The sequence below is a fragment of the Vigna unguiculata genome, chromosome 5 (genome assembly GCF_004118075.2).
Source record: "Vigna unguiculata cultivar IT97K-499-35 chromosome 5, ASM411807v1, whole genome shotgun sequence".
In the NCBI taxonomy this organism is placed as follows: domain Eukaryota; kingdom Viridiplantae; phylum Streptophyta; class Magnoliopsida; order Fabales; family Fabaceae; genus Vigna; species Vigna unguiculata.
The window spans coordinates 42,781,826-42,800,048 of record NC_040283.1 but is presented as its reverse complement, the minus strand read 5'-3'; the positions used below and the strand labels follow the sequence as shown (position 1 = coordinate 42,800,048).

Genomic DNA, 18,223 nt, shown 5'->3' with positions numbered 1-18,223 from the left:
TATCATTATGAACATAAACTAAATATATATTTTTTCAAATATATTATTATTAGCGAAAACGAAATACTACAAACAATACAAATAAAATGAAGTATATATATATATATATATATATATATATATATATATATATATAATTGAAAAAGAATGGAAAAAGTTGGATGGCGGAAAGTGAGATTGGATAAGGTTGGTTTTTTTTTTTTTTTGGGAAATGATGGAGCAGGTTGTTGGATGGACCATGATGCATGTGTTGCAGGAACAAACAAACATTTGTATCATTAACAGGATATTTTTGTTCCATCTCATTTCTGTCAAGTTGTGAACCTAATCTGCTAAAAAGTTATTCGTTACAGATTATGCGCTAACTCTGTGCACGGGAGGCGTAAAATTAACTCAAACAATTCCAATTTTTAATAAAAATATACGCAATAAAGCAAATAATCTCATATTTATATTTTGGGTATGAGTCAAACATAATTACTCTGCACAAAGAAAACACGCAACTTAATTAAAATATATATAGAGAGAAAGAACAGGCACGCTGTAAAGCATAAAGTAATTGTTTATACGAATAAGTCGAATGGAATTGGTTGATAAAATGTATAATTTATTGTAAACTAGATGTTAATAAGGGAAGTGTTAGAGAGTGGAGACCCCTTAGTTGGAATTTGAAGAGTATGTAAATTATAAAAAATAAGAAATCTAGAAGCGAAATATGGAGATAGTTTGTTTAATGAGAGTGCTTGACCCTACTCTCATCTCAACTTGTTGTTTTGCTAAAAAAAGTCTTAAAAACAAGTCTATATATGACCTATCCCAATCCTAATCCTTCACATGCACACATTGCAAACACGCTTTATTGAATCATCAATCATCAACCTATATAACAAAACCATCGTATCCATCATCCTTATCCTTCTCACTACAACCAACCAACTAAGTATTTCAAACTCACTATTCTTAGTCTCTTCTCATGCCACCCATGGACGCCACTTCTTCTTCTTCTTCCGACATCACCATCCTCCACCCCGACATCATTCAATCCCACATCCTTAATCGCCTCGACGGTCCCACTCTCGCCTCCGCATCCTCCGCCACCCACCACCTCCGCCGTCTCTGCACCGATCACAGCCTCTGGCGGAGCATCTGCGCCGCCACATGGCCCTCTCTCAACCAACCCCACGCGGCTGCCCTCATCGAAACCTTCCCCGCCGCCCACCGCTCTGTCTTTTCCGACTCCTTTCCCTCCATCCAATACTCCCCTCCTCCCCACCCCACCCCAACGCGGTTGCCGCCGGAGTTTGTATCCGCCGTGGACCTTTACTACAAGGGCAGACCCGTCTTTTCGCGCGTCATCACAACCGAAACCCACAAGGGATGGTTCCTCTCCTCCCCGCTCTGGGTGGACCTCCTCGACCCCAACGAGGTGGTCCCCACTCCCTTGATATTCGCGAAGTGCGATGAGGAATCTTCGTGGCTGGCCCACCTGGAGGAGAATCTGGGGATGAGCTGGATCGTCATCGACCCGACCCGGAAGCGCGCGGCGAACGTCTCGAGCCGGCGGCCGGTGGCGGCCCGGCGGCACTGGCTGACGGGGGATCTGGAGGTTTTGTTCGCGGTGACCATGGATACGGTCCAGTGGGTTATCAGGGTCACGTGCTGCGGGAAGGCCGGGGGCGCTGTGCACGTGAGGGAGGCGAGTCTGACGATGGAGGACACGGAGGGGAGACACGTGACCGGCAGGGACAGCTTCGTGATTTTGCAAGACGCCATGGAGAACGGCGCGCGACGAAAACCCGATCCCGAAGAAGCCAAAGCAAGGTTCGATAAATTCTGCCGCTTGAAGAGAGAGATCAGAGAGAGAAAACTACGGAGAGACAGTGCAATGGACATGGTTGCCATGTTGGTCTCTTTCACCATTTTCGTTTCCCTCTTTTGGTTCATGGTCTTTGGTTTTTGACCCAAAAAAAAAAAAAAAACAGTTCTTGAGTTTGTTCTTTGAGTTTGGTCGGTTCCACCTACGCAAGCTTGGACGGAAAAGGAAAAGAAAAAAGAGACAGTTGAATAGAAACGTTATAGGGAGAAGATATACAGCATATACGACATAACAACGTGTGTATTTTATTCCGGTTAGTTAATTCATTTTTTCTTTTGACCAATACCATGTCACCTAATTCGTTTTATAAATAAATTTATACATATTTTTTTACCTTCCATGTATCCTGGCTAGTTAACGGTTTTCATGTTTATCGATTAGTATTTTTATGTCGGTTAACAATATAATAACCTATGCATATTCCTAAATGATGATTTCATGATTCAGATAAAACACATGTAAGTGTGTGTTGGATTGGTCAAAATTATGATGTTGTCGTGTTACGCGTCACTCTTGACTGTTGAGCAAAATTTCTCCTCGATCAACTCGATCAACTAGGATTGGGCCTGTTGACAAGTCGTGAACTGATGTGCCAGTAACTAAGAAATTTTTTCCTGTACTTTATGCTGATCACGATATTTATGGTTGAAGCTCTGACTTTTAGACTCTCTACAAGTTGGTGATGAATAAATTGTATTGTCTATGGGGTGTGAAGTTTGAAAAAATATGGGAAAACTAGAACGTGAAACATATATATTATTGAGTGGTGGATCACAACAACAATATAGACTATGTCATTTCTGTCACACTTTTATATGTCTCACTTTAGGTTCGACAATGATTTTGTATTTGGACAAAAGGAATTACTATTGTAAAAAATTTAAATATGTGCATTTGAATTATTTTTTTGTTCAAATGGTTTAATTTTAAATTTTTTTAATAAAACACTTTAATTATGACAATATACAAAGTTACTATTTTCAATCTTGCAATTCACAGAGAAATAAATCAAGAATACCAACTAGAAATTAATTTCACTAGTGCAGTAAGGGCTTTTGACCCCGGTTGTTTTTAATATTCTGTCCCGGTTCCAGAACTGAGACATATTGGGGTAAGGCAAAAAATGGTGGTTTTTGGCCTCGGGTGTCAATCGAAGCCATAGGGGATACTTTTCTGCCTCGGTTCTCTGAGGACCCGAAGTCATAGGGGTACTTTGCTCACACCACCATTAGCACTGTTGCGCTCGTCCTCACCACCGAGATCGTCGGCAAACGCTGTCGCGGCCAGACCTTCAACAACACTGAACGAGCAACCCATGCTACCACTGCACGGTCTGAATGCGACAATGACAAACCACCACGAACCAGTAGAACTAAGAGATCTAGAGATTCAACACCTCTTGAACTTCAAGCCACTGTTGCGGGCAACCCTACCACTGTGCCGCCATCACCATCGTAGACAAAGGAAGAGAGTGACCACCAAATCACGCCTTTGTCGTGAGCCGCGAGCACGCCTCCTTCGCCAATGACGAACCAAACACCACCGCACGAGAAAACGAAGACGAGAATGCCTCCACCGCGCGCAAAGTGTTCGCTCAGGGACAAAGGTGAACAATGCGAAGTAGCGAATTTGGAAACCTAAATAGGGCATATGGCCTCGGCTCAATTAATAACCGAGGCCTAAAGTCCCTTTATGGCCTCGGTCAATAAAGACCCAAAGCCAATTGTGACGGCACTGGTGACATTTTTGAAATTAGGGTTACTGGCTGACTTATAGGCCTCGGTTCTTTTTTAACCGAGGCCAAAAACCTCTTCATATTGCATCGGTCCAGAAACACCCGAAGCCAAAAGTGTTGACGCTGATGGCATTTTTGAAATTTTGGTTACTGGGTTGCCTTATAAGCTTCGGTTCTTTTGCAACCGAGGCCTAAAACCTCTTACTGCACCGGTTTTGCACACACCCGAAACAATATAGTTGGACGAAATTGCAAAAATGCCACCGCCTCCTTATAGGCTTTGGTTCCGCTATAACCGAGACCTATAAGACGAAGTAAAATGTCAAATCTGCACTAGTGTTTATATCAATGTTAACTATTTTTCTGCTTGAATTAATAAAATATAGTTTGTCAATGTTAGTCGAGATCTAACATTGAGTTATGTTGTAATCAACATTGTTCAAAAACAACCCAACATGACATCAAATTAATAGAAGAAATCATATTTGATATTAGTAAAAAAAAATTGTTAACATAAGTTGAGAAATAACACTAGCATATAACAACAGAAATATACTTTAACAATTACAGCCGAAAAATAATTCAAGTTGACTTTAAACTACAAGAAACATTTGTTGACATTAGGTGAAAAAACGATGTTGAATCAATAATGTCTTCACTTTAGCCAAGTTGATGATGTTTCAACCAAAGTCGGGCCAATAATATCCTAATTGAGATGAATTCATAGAGATAATAGGAACAAAAGAAAAGACATAAATTTGAAAGAGGAAAAAGTACGAAGAATTTTTACGTTACTTTTGTAAATTCTTAGAATTTCAATTTCTTTTAAAATCCCCTTTCTAAACAATATATTTTGTCTTAACACAATTCAAATTATTTATAAAATCTTGAGGATAATCCAACTGCTGATCCTGTAAGGGGATCGCTCGGCTATTACTTGTTACACATAACTTACATAAATGGAGTTTAGGGTGGAATTATGAGGACAATTCAATTGTTGACACTAAGTAAGAATCCAATTGGCACACACTCGTTGTAAAATGCATAATTGTGTATCTTTTTTGAAATAATTTCATCTGGTTGACTAATTGACATTACACGTAACTTGCAAATCTTTTTTGAATTAATCTTACCATCACGATGGTTGACAAGTTGACTAGGACACAACCGACCCATTCGATACAATATGTATAATATTGTATCAAGTTATTGCTATGTGATTCAAAAATAATAACTTTTATAAAAAAAGGAGTTTATAATGGAAAAATAAATGTCACATGCGAAAGTGATATAAGTTTCTGAGATAGATTTAAATCATCTTGTTCACAGTACTATTGACTTGGAAAACAAAAATAAGAAATAAATTGAGAGAAGAAAAAAATGTGTTTTGTGAGGGGAAAAAGTCAAGCCTTAAATGAAGATACATATACCTATAATATTAAGATTTGGGAAGGATGAAGAGTGTCAATAATTAAGGTATGAAGAAAAAAATTCAATTGATGTGCATACAGAAAAGAGAGAAATTCTTAAAGATATTTTATGTTATGTGTTGGGTTGGACATCATAAACATAGAAAGGATGAAAAAGATTGAATTGTAAGGTTTTAAAAATATCATTATACTTCAGGAATCTCAATTTTGGCGAATCCACTACACAAATCCACGTATTAATTTTTATAAACTAAATGTTTTAAAGCATCTTTAGAAATTAAATATTACTTGAAATAGAAAATAAAAAAGAAGAGAATGATAAAAATTTTGTTCTCCCATACCTTGTGGTCCCGCGCTTTGGCTTCGTCAAAACATTCCGTACGCACTTCTGACATACAACTGTACGTACAGCATAAAATGAATCACAATTTTCTCTTATTTTTTTTCTATTACGTGTCTCTTTTTTCTCTTCTGCTTTTTGTATTACGTGTCTCCTTTCTCTTCTAAGTATTCACTTTTTTTTTTCTGAATCAGATTTGACCCTTTTTTGTTTGACTTTATATTTGTTCTCTTTCTTTTCTCTTTAGTCTCCTTCAACATTTCTTTATATATGTTCTGGACCTACATCACGTGTCCAACTAAAAAACAGAGCTTTACTCTGGATTTGGGCCTGCTATTCACACTCCATGTTTGTTGTTCTCACCGCCCAAACATTTTCGTAATCTCTCAAAAAAATGTCCCTCTTCTACAACATAAAACTGTTCCATACATATTTTGGTTAGGATTTATCTAGTGTACGGTCATTCACTGCATGATTACAGAAGCTGATAACTTTTGGCTTCACGAGTCACGTTACGTGTATTCAGTATTTTCTGAAGACAGACACAGAAAAAGAGAGAGACATATTTACCAAGTTGAAATTGTTCATTTTAAACCTGGTACGCAAGCAAAGAGTAACCTTTGTTTGAGGTTAACTTTTTTGTATGAAAAGTAAGTTTTGGAATGCGAAGGTTTGAATACACATGAAGGGTAAAGAAAAGGAAGGAGAGAAGAAAGAATAAAATATAAAAAGAAGTGTCTGAAAGAGGAGTGCTAGAAGCAACAAGAAGTGAGTGTGTTGATTGCAAGAAACGGTGGAAGAGTTTGAAGAGAGAAAGAAGGAGATGATGATGTGAGGCCACGTGACAAGAAGGAAATGGAAGCGAACCTTGGTTACCTCACCTCTCCATTTCATACATTCTTGGCCGACTCTCTCAAAAGCTCTACGACCACGCCAGAACCCGTGGCAGTTTGCGTGCCACACACAACCAAGCAAAGCATTCAACCTCCCAAACAGAGCCACTCCTCCCCCAAGGAATAACTCCTCCACCACCAACCCTGTTCCTTTATAACCATGCACAACCTTCACCTTAAACCCTAGCTTCCCTTTCTTTGTTCTTTTCTCGCCGATTGCTTCACCACAAACAGAGCACTGGATCATGGAAGGGGTTTCCAGGGAAGCCCAGATGTCCATCGCTGCTTCTTCCATGTTTCCTGGCTTCAGATTCTGCCCCACCGATGAGGAGTTGATTTCTTACTACCTTAGGAAGAAGTTGGATGGCCATGAAGAGAGTGTTCAAGTCATTTCTGAGGTTGAGCTCTGTAAATACGAGCCTTGGGATTTACCAGGTTAATACTTTTTCTCTCTCTCTGAATCAAAGCTTTTTGTCTGATTGCATGTGTCTTAGATTATTGTCTTGTTTTTTCAATACTTCTTCTTCTTAGGTGGAGAATTAGTTGTGTAATTTTAGTCTTAACTAATTAACTAATGTCTATATCCATGTCACATGTAACAAGTCGGATATAGTTCCATACGCGTATTGGTCATAGTTATGGACGTATGGGGTCCAAGACAAGACAACCCTGTTAGGTTTAGTTGGTAGATGATTTGATACCGTTTTAGATTTTAAACATGTCTCGTTTTGAAAAACTGAGTTATAAGGTTGGAGATTTCCGTGCGAGTAAGTTAGTTTTGGTATAATTGAAAGCTGAGTTTTTCAATTGTTGACTAATCACAGGTGATGCTGAAAAATAGAAAATCAAAATGATCCATGTGGGGTGGGTGAAACTTGTAGTTTATGTTGTGTGTAAGTAGGACAGTGGCAAGTACATCGAAATTTGTCAACTTTATATACTAATACAAACATCTTTCTTATGCAAGGAGGGGCATTCCACCTAATTTTTGCATTGCGTGAATTGGAATTGAAGTCATACATTGTGTTGAACCCCTATGTAAAACCCACACATATTCGACATGAATTAATTTGCTTGCTGTGTTGAAATTGTTAAAAACCCCTATGTAAAAGTTATTCAGCAACGCGTTTTTTCTTTTGTATAAATAGTTAAAACAACAACGATATTCTGTTGTAAAGTCCTAGTTATTCTACCAACTGTTAATTTTCTGCACTTTGGCCTCATTGTAGAATTTGATTTGGTTTTGATAGTGTTTGATGCATAATGTCGTGTGTTTGGTTGAACAATGAAAAACATGTGTCTCCTCCGTCATTGTCTACTTTCATGCTGAAGTGAAAACAGAACAACCAGAAAGAAACCAAGATATGTAGATTGAGTTTGTCTGTTTGCAATCAATATTCATGTTCTAAGTAAATTTAAAAAACAGCATGTAAAAGTTTAAAATTGTTAAGCATGTTTAAATCTGCCACCAATGGATTTGACTTGCTGATATAGTACTGGTTTGAAACCAGCCAAATCGTTCATTCAATCAGATAACGAATGGTTCTTCTTCTCTCCCCGTGGAAGAAAGTACCCAAATGGTTCACAAAGTAAAAGGGCAACTGAATGTGGATATTGGAAGGCCACCGGCAAAGAGCGTAATGTAAAGTCAGGTTCCAACGTTATAGGAACAAAGAGGACATTGGTGTTTCACTTGGGGCGTGCACCTAAAGGGGAGAGGACTGAATGGATTATGCACGAGTACTGCATCAATGACAAGTCTCAGGTGAATAATTGTTGCAATATTCCAAGAGAAATGTTAGTAACGTATTCCTTTAAGGATTGGAATTTATAGAAAACTAGCTGTGAAGACAGAAAAAGTCACATGACATGACTCAGATTCATGGATTCTTAGTTGTATGTTTGTTGTACTATGTATCTGCAGGATTCTTTGGTTATTTGTCGGCTGAAGAGGAACACAGAGTTCCGTTTGAGTGATCATTCGAATAGAGCTTCTTCAAGTCAAAGGCATCCCGTGAATTCACACGAAAGTGGTTGTGCCATTTCAGAAGGTGGTGGTATAGATCAAAGGGATGTTTGTGAGCAGGACAAAGAGGTAGGATGTAGCTCCAAGAGGAGCAGTAGCAGTTACGGTTCTCCTTCCAATGAGCAAATTGATTCTGTCTCAGAATCCAATCCTCGACCAGTTAACGAAGCTACGCTGACAGAATCTTCAGATCAAGCAAAGGTATACACATATTAATAGAAAACTTAATTGGTTTTACATTCATGGAGAAATTTATCCATTTTTTTGACCTGTTATGTTGCAGGAGGTGTATGAAGAGGATTGTTATGCAGAGATACTGAAGGATGATATCATAAAACTAGACGAATCATCAATCTCAGCAGAGGGTCACACAGGAGCAAATGAAGCTGCACAAATGCATCCTGCGCAAGGCACAGCACAACGGAGAATAAGATTAAGGGTTGGGAATTCAAAGCGTTCTTCTCCTGCAGTGGTTGGTTTCCGAAGCACAATAATGCAGTCGTCAAAGAGTAGCTTCTTCGCCGGAATAAGCAACAGTTTGGTGGCGCTTCTTTTCTTGGTTTTCACTCTCATATTTTTGGTGTTTGTTGGGTGGAGTCAGACAAGCGAAATGTTAAGGGGTTGTAAGCTATGATTAGTGCTACGCAAGTTTAGGCAATTTGTTAAACCGCTTATTTCGTAATAGCATGTTGCATTAGCGTAGTCTTGTAGATTTCGTGTACAAATGAATGATGGGGTTTGTAGTGGATGAGGATTGGGAATTTGGAAAAGATAAGGACTTTTTTTCAGTACATAAAAATATTACACACGTGGCAAGAAACTTAGCGGATGAGATTTTTCAGAAAAGTAAAATTATATACTTTCATTGCATCGAATTCTTGATAGAAAAGAGAATACCATGAAATATAAACTCTTTTTTTACTTCTTTTTTACCCGCGTGAATGTCGGGATAACTTAAATTATAATATTTTGTAAGTACATGATAAATATGCAATATTATATTTTAATAACATAATTATACAATCATTCATATTATATGTCCAAATTAAAATACACATAATTGGTTATAAATCTGAATGTTAAGAAGGCTTTTATTAGTAACGAGAGCTTTTATCGAAATCTTTTATCTGTTATTAATTCATTAAGGAACTTAAAATGTAACTTTAATAAAAATACCTTATAATTGAAATAAAGCAACAAAATAAGAAGATATATATACCTTAAATCTATTTATTGTAAAATGTTTTATGTTTTTTTTTTAAAATAATTTTGAAGATTTTTTTATACACAATATTTTCAATTGTGGTATTAACATTTTCATTTTCATCCAGAATTATAATTTTCAGTACTTTCTTTATTTTGACTGAAAAAACAATATCATACTCTTGACCATATGTCAATAATAAATATAACAAATAAAAGTCTAACTCTTGTCTCTTTAACTCTTATTGATTGTAATTGTAATTATCTTCTTTCAAAAGATAATCCAAAAATAAAAAACACTAAATTTATTCTTGACATAAACATTTTTTTTTTCTATAATCACACCAACAAAAATCACATTTTTATCCAACTCCTTGATATCTTAAAATTATAATCGACACACCTCTTTCAACTTCAATGATTTGTTACGTGTGAACATACATAATGAATATTGAGAAGTGCGGTATAGGGTAGAATTAGGTGTTCCCAACCGCAACGAATCAGGGCTTTTATCTTGGAAATTACTTCCGTAAATGGTTGAGAGAAAGAAGAAAAGTGGAAAGTTGAAAGAGAGAGAAAGATCGAGGTGCAGTGCAGTTTATGGTACCCTCTTGCCGTTGCCGGTAAAGAATCTCTTAACTTCCAAATTTGATTTGCTTACTGCATCACTCCCTCTGTTCCCAATTCACTCGACAAATTGCTTTTTCCATTTCCCCTAACCCTGCACTCCCAACCGTTACCAACCGATAATGAATTTAGGGTTTCTTCCCTCACATCCATCTGTAAGTCTTCCACTTCTTCTTCTTCCTCTTCTTTGCTGATCATGATTTCTGTGCGATTCCTCGATCCCAGTAACCCTAATTTCGATGCTAGCTTTTGGAAGCACGAATTCAACTAATTGAGTATATTTTGTGGGTAATTGACTTTGAATGTTGACCAGGTGCTAGGTCTGTAATCAGGAACCATGTCGAGGCCCATGTTGCTTGTCTTCTTGCTGATTATACTCATAATCACCTCGCAGTTCGAGTGGAAGCAGCAGCTTGTGGCCGATGTTGACTCCAACCCCAACGTGTCTCAGAAGCAGCATCAAATTTCTAAGGCTGAGGAAACCGTCAAGGAGAAGGTCTTATGCTTTAAATTGCATTTCTATGTTGATATAACTAGTAACTTGTGTTGTTTGATGTAGCATCTGTTTCGTGTGGTGTGCTTATTTTACTCATCTGCCTACAGTTTTTTGATTTGTGCTCTTTTTGCGCTGAAGTTGCATGAGGTACATTTCAATTATAAAAGTCGAGTGAGGAAAATTTTCCCACTGAGAGGTGTTGAGATTGTAACACAGATGGTTACTGTTGCTACGGTAATATATTTGTTTGGATGAGTGTTTGTGTACTTCGTTGTGTTAGGTTGGATCTATTCGTGTCATTATGCTGTACATGAATTTGGCATTGTGGGTGGGTTCAAGGTGCTCAACCATGTTCCATTTTTGGTTCACTCATTTTTTTTATAGAATATTTTGGTGGTTTTTTGCGAGGGATGAAGGGGAGTTTAGTGTTGACTTTTCAAGAATCGTTTTATGTAGTCTTGTGGCCATTTAGGAAGAAGAATAAAATAACACCCTGCAAAATCAGTTGAGACTGTATGTTTCCAGAATTTTATAAATTTCATGAAATCAAGATGAGTGATCTGAGCTTAGCAGCATGTAAGGAACCTGTAAATAAAAAAACATAAATATGTACAATTCTTATCTGCACTTATATTACTGATAAAATATCAATGAAGGAGTGCTTTCCAGTTGTAGAGATTTGGAAGCTAAGTGTGTATAAAGAAGATGCAGAAAGGAATTGGCGGGAAGGAAGAAGGGATAGTGGAATACTTTCTATGGGCACTCTCTCACTTCCATTCATATAGTGATTTAACCCTTATTGCTTCACTCAAAATCCCTCAAGCTAGTGTTAGTTGCTTTCCTTTGTTAGCTCTTTTTCAATCTTGGATCTGCAGCCATGAATCACCGGTTTTTCCTTTCTAACCACCCCTGATTGTTGATGTGCTTTGTTGTGGCATCTGTCATCTTCTGCATATGGCTAAGGAAGTTTTGGTAAATTCCTGCATATGTTTGGTTTGGATTCATCTGGAGTGCTCAGCTTCTGTTCCATATAATTTTTTTTCAAAAAAATACAAGTCATCTTTGTGTGACAGAAAGTTTTATGCCCTTTCTGTGGTTTGTTGGAGGTTCCCAACTTCCAAAGTTATCATTCTGTGTTAAAGACTTCATGTTTGTACTTCATACAATTATAACTGGAAACAATATGCCAATTAAAAACTCACTGGGGGAAGAGTGGTACGGCGATACATGTATGGGCATAGTTTTGAATGTCTCATTTTTAAAACTCACTGGTGCACATTTAGGAGATTTATTAGTTGTTATTGGCTTATGGAGCATCCATTCGTTATAATGTTGCAACCATTCCATTGGGTATTCCAATGTATGTTGATCAATTGTTATGTGAAAGATTATTATATAGTAAATTTGAAACTGTAACATTTAACGAGACACAAAATTAGGTAGTTTTATTGTGGCTTATCTTCATTGTGCGTAACTAGTATTATATTCACATACCTTTGTCTTACCCCATTTATGATGTTATAATTTCTCTATAATTGAGATTAAGAAGTGATGAGTATTATTTACTGAGATAAACGGAGCTAAGCTCCTCACAGCATAGAAAATAAACTAGAAACTAGGAAAGAATAAATTCCAACAATGGTATACGTAGTTGCTTACTCTGACACATGTACTGGAAAATCTGTTCTTCGCACTGAAAAAACCTCCCCGATACCCAACTTCAATCTTGCCCCAGTTGATACAGCTTCATCAGTGTCCCCCGGTCTGCTGAACTACGTTTCAGATTCATATAGTTGTTTGTCATCCAGACAACCTGGACGTCAGTAAGCACCTCTTAGTCATCGATTGAAATTTGATTAATCTCTGTATCACTCAGCCTAGTATATCAATGTGGATCTTATGGGTGAAATAAGGTACCTCAAGCCCTGCCACTTACCTTGTACATGTCATCATTCGTTTCAAAGCTTCAAACTTGACCTCTCATCCTTATAGATACCATTCAGCTCTTAGGACTAGGAGCTCTGACATCAAACTCAATAGAGATTAAGAAGTGATCAGCATTATGTATTTTCATAAACGGAGCCAAATTCCTTACACAGGTGAAAATCAACTAGAAACCAGGAAAGAACAAATTTCAGCTATTGTCTTGCCACTCAGCGGTGCACTCCACCCGTCTTACCCTTGCACAAAAATATTCTACTTCCCCATCCAATCTCAGTCTTCTTTTATCCTGAATGTCACCTGTCCCATTCAGTTGTGATTCAATTCCTCCCTGTTTGTACTAATTGTGTTCCCATTTTCTCGTTTCTGTTATCCTCTTCATCTTCCACATTCCCCAAGTCTACCTCTGAACCAATATTACCATTTATAACATGAATTACGTGCCTATCCCGAGCTCCCAAAAATCACGACAGAATTGTCTTATACTATTTTAATAGGATATTTACTGATGTTTTTCTTGAATTTGGTGTTCTTGGCCGCAGATTATTTTAGTTCAAGAGAAGAATATTCAAAGATTGAATGAGCTAGTGCGGCATCTCCAGGAACAACTGCAACAGTGTAGAGGACGCAATGGAACTATAAATGGCACTGTAAGCCCTCTAGCTGATCGGATTCTGGAGCTTGAGCGACAGCAAATTTTAGAGGATTAAGCAAACGCAGCAAGTGCGGCAATGATGTTCTTCATTATGCTCAACCTGTGAAGTTGTTCCCGAATTCATTTGAAGGGAACGTTGTAGAAGATTTGGTCCTCGTTTGAATAACGATTTTTAACTCTATATAAATGAAAAGTGTAGTGTTCGAATATTGTTCTAAAAGTTGTTGAATGGTATAGAAATATGATCATCGTATACTGGTTTGCTCGTTTCTTATTAACAAGTATGGGTGGAAATACCGGTTAAATCAATCAGACGGACTTATTTGACCCATTTAACCCATCCAAAAAATGAAATCAAAATTGTTGGTTTGTCAATCTTTTTTTGTGATATTTTAGATGTGATGACTGGTTCCTCCTGCTTACTGATAAATTTAATGACTGTCTTAAACGGGATATCATTTTCAACATGTTTGTTTCATGTATAAGATTTAAATTCATATTTCTTTAGCAAATTTGAGTGTAGTAGTATTTTATCTACGATATTTAAACTCGAAAGAGATCTAATAGAGGATGTTAGAGCAATGATTTGCGAAAGTTTATCCACCGTCCATCCTCTGAGGGAGAAGATTAGAGAGTGAAGAAGCCAGCTCAAATTTTCGTTTTACAACATTGACCTTTTTTTATTGTGGCTCGTGTGTGCTTTTGACCATGGCGTGGTGGTTCGTTTCTTTACCATGTAATATTTAATTAAAATTATTTTCAATCAATTAAATATATTTTAAATTAATTACACTTATTAAATATATATTTTATAAATTTATCATTCAGATTTAATTTTCAATTGGTTTTAAGAAAATGTATTTTATTTTATATTAAATTTAACCATAAGAATAAAAATATAAATTACACTTTTAATCTATTAAAATATTTTTTTATCAATTAAATCATTCAGAAATTTTATTTTTACAATTCTCTATTTTCATCTTTTAGAACAAATAACCCAAACTTCATATTTAAATATTTTCAGATCGATTCACTCACTTTCCCAAACTGATATGTTGGAGACCATTTCTATTCTCGGTATTGTTAAGTTTGTACTGTTCTCGCTGTAAATTAAATATCCTTTATTATATGATATTTTGCACTGAATATGTTTAATTAATTATGAAATGTATAGATTTTATATTTTGTTGCCATTATTAATGTTCTGTATTTCGTGTATGAAAAAGAATTGATTTCGAATTGCGAAAGTTATCTTGAAACTCACGTCATCATATATTGGACCATAAATGTATGCATATTTTTTTTTTTTCACTGAACATGGACCATCAAAAGTTCTTGTACTTTGGTCATTTAATTGATTTTGTATTACAAGTTCATGTGCGGAGTCTGAAAGTTTGGTATAATAATATAATTGGAAAAAGTATGTTATCCAAAGGGAAAGGAAAGAATCAGTATGTGCTTTTGGATTCCAAATCTCCTTTTTAACCTGACGTGTGAAGTTTTAATTATTCTTAAATATCAACAAAATAGAAATGGTTTTATGACCAAATAATTATTATTTATTGCTTACATATGATTGTATATTCATAAAGCAAATATGTCAATTATTTATGGCCTGAAATTATTGAGAAAGCTATGTATAGTTAATAGCTATTGACATTTGTAAGCACAATATGAAATAAATGTATCATAAATATCTAAGTCGTCAAACTAGCTAAACTTTGAGTTTATTTAGTTTCCCATTAATAATGACTTATGTATTAATTCTTAATTCGCTTAATTCCCATTAAGAAATTTATGTATTAAGAAGTATTAGTCTACCATGATGGGTTAGATTAATTCCAGAAAATGTAGGCCCAAATATAATTACATCTATTTGGTCTAATGGTTTTCTGTTACTTCTAAACGGGCTAGGTTGGGCTAGGAAAGCCCAATTGGGCATCCTCGAGCAAAATATTGTACAAAACATAAAATATGATAATGATGACAGTGACTGCATTGAATACTGAGAGATTTTCTTCCAAGCTTGAATCTTCAAACCTATTAAGATAACATAAATCAAAGTTTTAAGGGAAACAGTGAGAAATCGCAATGCATAACAGTGTCATGAAAACCAGAACAAAGTTGTTTTTTTCAAATCAGATTTCTACTTGAAAAATACTAAAAGTCAAACATTCAACCACCTTTCGACCAGTTATAATCACACAAGCATTAGTTGAAATACAGAGAACAGTGTGAACAAACAAAGTAAATAAAACTCAACGATTTCTATTAGTTTGACAAAGAGACGTATCTGACATGTTATTTACATTCACAATGATATTTTGACTATTAAATGTTGATAATTTTTTTTTTACAATATGAGATATCATATTTTAAGTGATTTTAAAATATCGAGAATAAAAAAATAAAAAAATGAAAAATTACTTAAAAAATATTATTCAAAAGTTATAAGAAAAAGTTATTAAAATTTAGTAGTCAAAAAATTATTTTTCTATTTATATATAACAACTGAGTCTGGTTTCTTTAGACTTTATGCTTTCTACTTCCTCCAAGCTGTTATATCGACCAATTCAAGTTTCAAACCATAATTTGCTTTGAGATTTTTAATGATTCTTGGTATCAACAGTTTTTAATGGTATGAGAGTTTTCCCACGGAAAATAACTATGGTTTCATTTTATTGATTAAAAATTAGGAAAACGCTTAATCACATGAAGGAAATTAATCTGCGCCGAAAGAGAGAAATATCCCGTGATTAGATTCTTTATATCCATCTATGTCTGTGTTTCTTTGGTCAAAGATACAATGTTTGCCACAAAATCTTGTATTCATTGACATTAACTTGCTTTTAATATTGAAAAAAAGTCATAAACTGCAGCATTTTCTAACACAATTCAAATGATAACTAAATGAAATTTGCAAATACTTAATCAAATAAACAGTAGTTGTGGTAAATATATGTGCTTACAAGCTTGGGGATTCATTTGCTGTTTTGACAGTGAAAGAAAATGCATTTAAGAAGAGAGACAGGGAAAACCCTAACAAAGGTAAGACAAAGAGAAAGAGCAAGATAAGAGGCATCAAGTGCCACACCAACCCAATCTATAAATGGTCTACGATTCGGACAGATGGAGTAATCGAAAACTGACACCAATATTTATGTTCTGTACGTAGCAGTAGTTGATCATTAAAACATTCATATGGAAACAACACAAAACAAAAACTTAACCTCTGCAGAGATTAATACAAGTTTTGTTTTTTGAAAAGTAAGAATACAATGATAGATAGAAATTTGAACGGTAAGTAAAAAAAAATGATTGTTGAACCAATAAATAAGCATTAGACTAAAAACTCAGTAGGGAATATGAACTGCAAATGAGACCTGGACGTTACTGTAAGTGTTTGTAACCTGACAGCTCCCACACATGATTGAATTAAAATGTAATATTAAATTTGGATCTGACGATGTTTATAGTTTGTTCAACTGTTCAACTATACGCAAGGAATAGTCAAATTTGGCAATTTATGGATCCAATCGGCTTCACCAAACGAAAATATCCTGTGGATTGTATGGACCAAACAGCTTTTCTGATTCAATGTGCCCAAACCAATCTTTATTCAATGAAATGAATAAATACGAATCGGAGACTTTTCAATCTATCCTCATAATTAAACAAACAGGCGTGTAAGAAATCCCTTTTTTTCTCGTGTGTTAATTGGATCAAAGAAGAGGAATAGTAAGAGGATAAACATGCAGCTTTCACATCGATGGAACAGTATCTTTCGCAGCCAAATTCCATTGAATTCACATGATATACCAGACCTGTTTTTAATCCTGTTCATGTTCCTGCAACCTTCGTTGTTATAATTTTCTATCTTACGGTTGGCTCCTTCACTAACCACAATAATTAAATTTGACATTTCAGGTCAAACACATCCTCTAGAAAAACCAACCCTTTTGCTGCTTGCTGCAATATATATATATATATGCATGGCTGTTTTGGACATGTTATATCAAACACAATAAACCTAGCTGTCTGATTCTTCTGGGCTTGTCCTGTGCTTCTTTTCAATCATTATTTCAGACTCATCATCATCATACCAATTTATTTTAATTATCTTATTGTAAGTGAATCTAGAACTTCTATATTGTACTTTCATATGAATAAAACTTTCATCTCTTACACTTCTATGTTGTTATAGATCTATTTGGAGATTTGTTTGTTAAGAAAGGACAGAGATGAGTAATGAAAGAGGAAGGAGTGCTAAGCTGGAATTTGAGCTGAGCTTGTCCCCACCAACAACTGCAAACTCATCATTAGCGAACCCGTCATCATCGTCACCATTGTGTTTGTATTCATCGGATCCTGAGTCATGCGTGTCTTCAGAGACTAATGAAGAGATAAGATCGATGCTCCTTGTAGGTTGTCTTCGATGCCTCATGTATGTTTTGTTCTCAAAGGATGACCCCAACCCCAAATGCCCCAGGTGCAAGAGTACTGTGTTGCTTCATTTTCTTAATAACAACCAAAACACCAACCAAACAACCACCAAGTTCTAGCTAGTGAGGGTGGTTAAATACATACAACATACATATAAGATTTGTTTTGTTCTGTTATAGAAGAAAATTACATGTAAAAATAAAATTCCTTACGCATGTTTAGGATTTCAATAATACTGCTTGTTTACATGGTTCCATGTAATTTTCTTTGTAGGGTAGCGTATTAAATAAGTTTCAGAGTTTTGTATAGATGTCTAAATGAAATTTAAGGGACATTATAGTTACTATCATTTTTAACTTTCAAATGGTTGTTTTCTGTTTCTCTAAATATTCAACTATATTTCTTGAAAGCTATTAACAAATGAATTTTCTGTATCTGATTTCATATAGAGTAGATAGAAACAGTCACTTCGTAAAATAAATACATTAAATTCGCAAGGTTCATTTATTATCTAATGTTGTAAAAATATATTTTTGCACTAGTGGACTGAAAAGC

General features: G+C 35.6%; 2 protein-coding genes and 1 long non-coding RNA gene across 3 annotated transcripts; all 3 read left to right on the top strand.

Annotated features, from left to right (window-relative positions):
* Window positions 1-814: 814 nt before the first annotated feature.
* On the top strand, window positions 815-2,220 carry LOC114186254 (F-box protein At2g27310-like). Its single transcript, XM_028074298.1, has one exon. The coding sequence runs from the start codon at window positions 974-976 to the stop codon at window positions 1,958-1,960; it is 987 nt and encodes a 328-aa protein (XP_027930099.1). The 5' UTR covers window positions 815-973; the 3' UTR covers window positions 1,961-2,220.
* Window positions 2,221-6,159: 3,939 nt separating this feature from the next.
* LOC114184747 (NAC domain-containing protein 40-like) lies at window positions 6,160-13,597 on the top strand. Its single transcript, XM_028072058.1, has 6 exons — window positions 6,160-6,709; window positions 7,786-8,039; window positions 8,199-8,501; window positions 8,584-8,929; window positions 10,463-10,626; window positions 13,110-13,597. Exons 1-6 carry the CDS (start codon window positions 6,520-6,522, stop codon window positions 13,275-13,277), a joined length of 1,425 nt encoding a protein of 474 aa, XP_027927859.1. The 5' UTR covers window positions 6,160-6,519; the 3' UTR covers window positions 13,278-13,597.
* A 3,313-nt stretch (window positions 13,598-16,910) lies between these two features.
* On the top strand, window positions 16,911-18,017 carry LOC114185934. The gene is made up of 2 exons (XR_003604932.1): window positions 16,911-17,351; window positions 17,430-18,017. It is a non-coding gene; the product is annotated as an uncharacterized LOC114185934 (long non-coding RNA).
* Window positions 18,018-18,223: the final 206 nt, after the last annotated feature.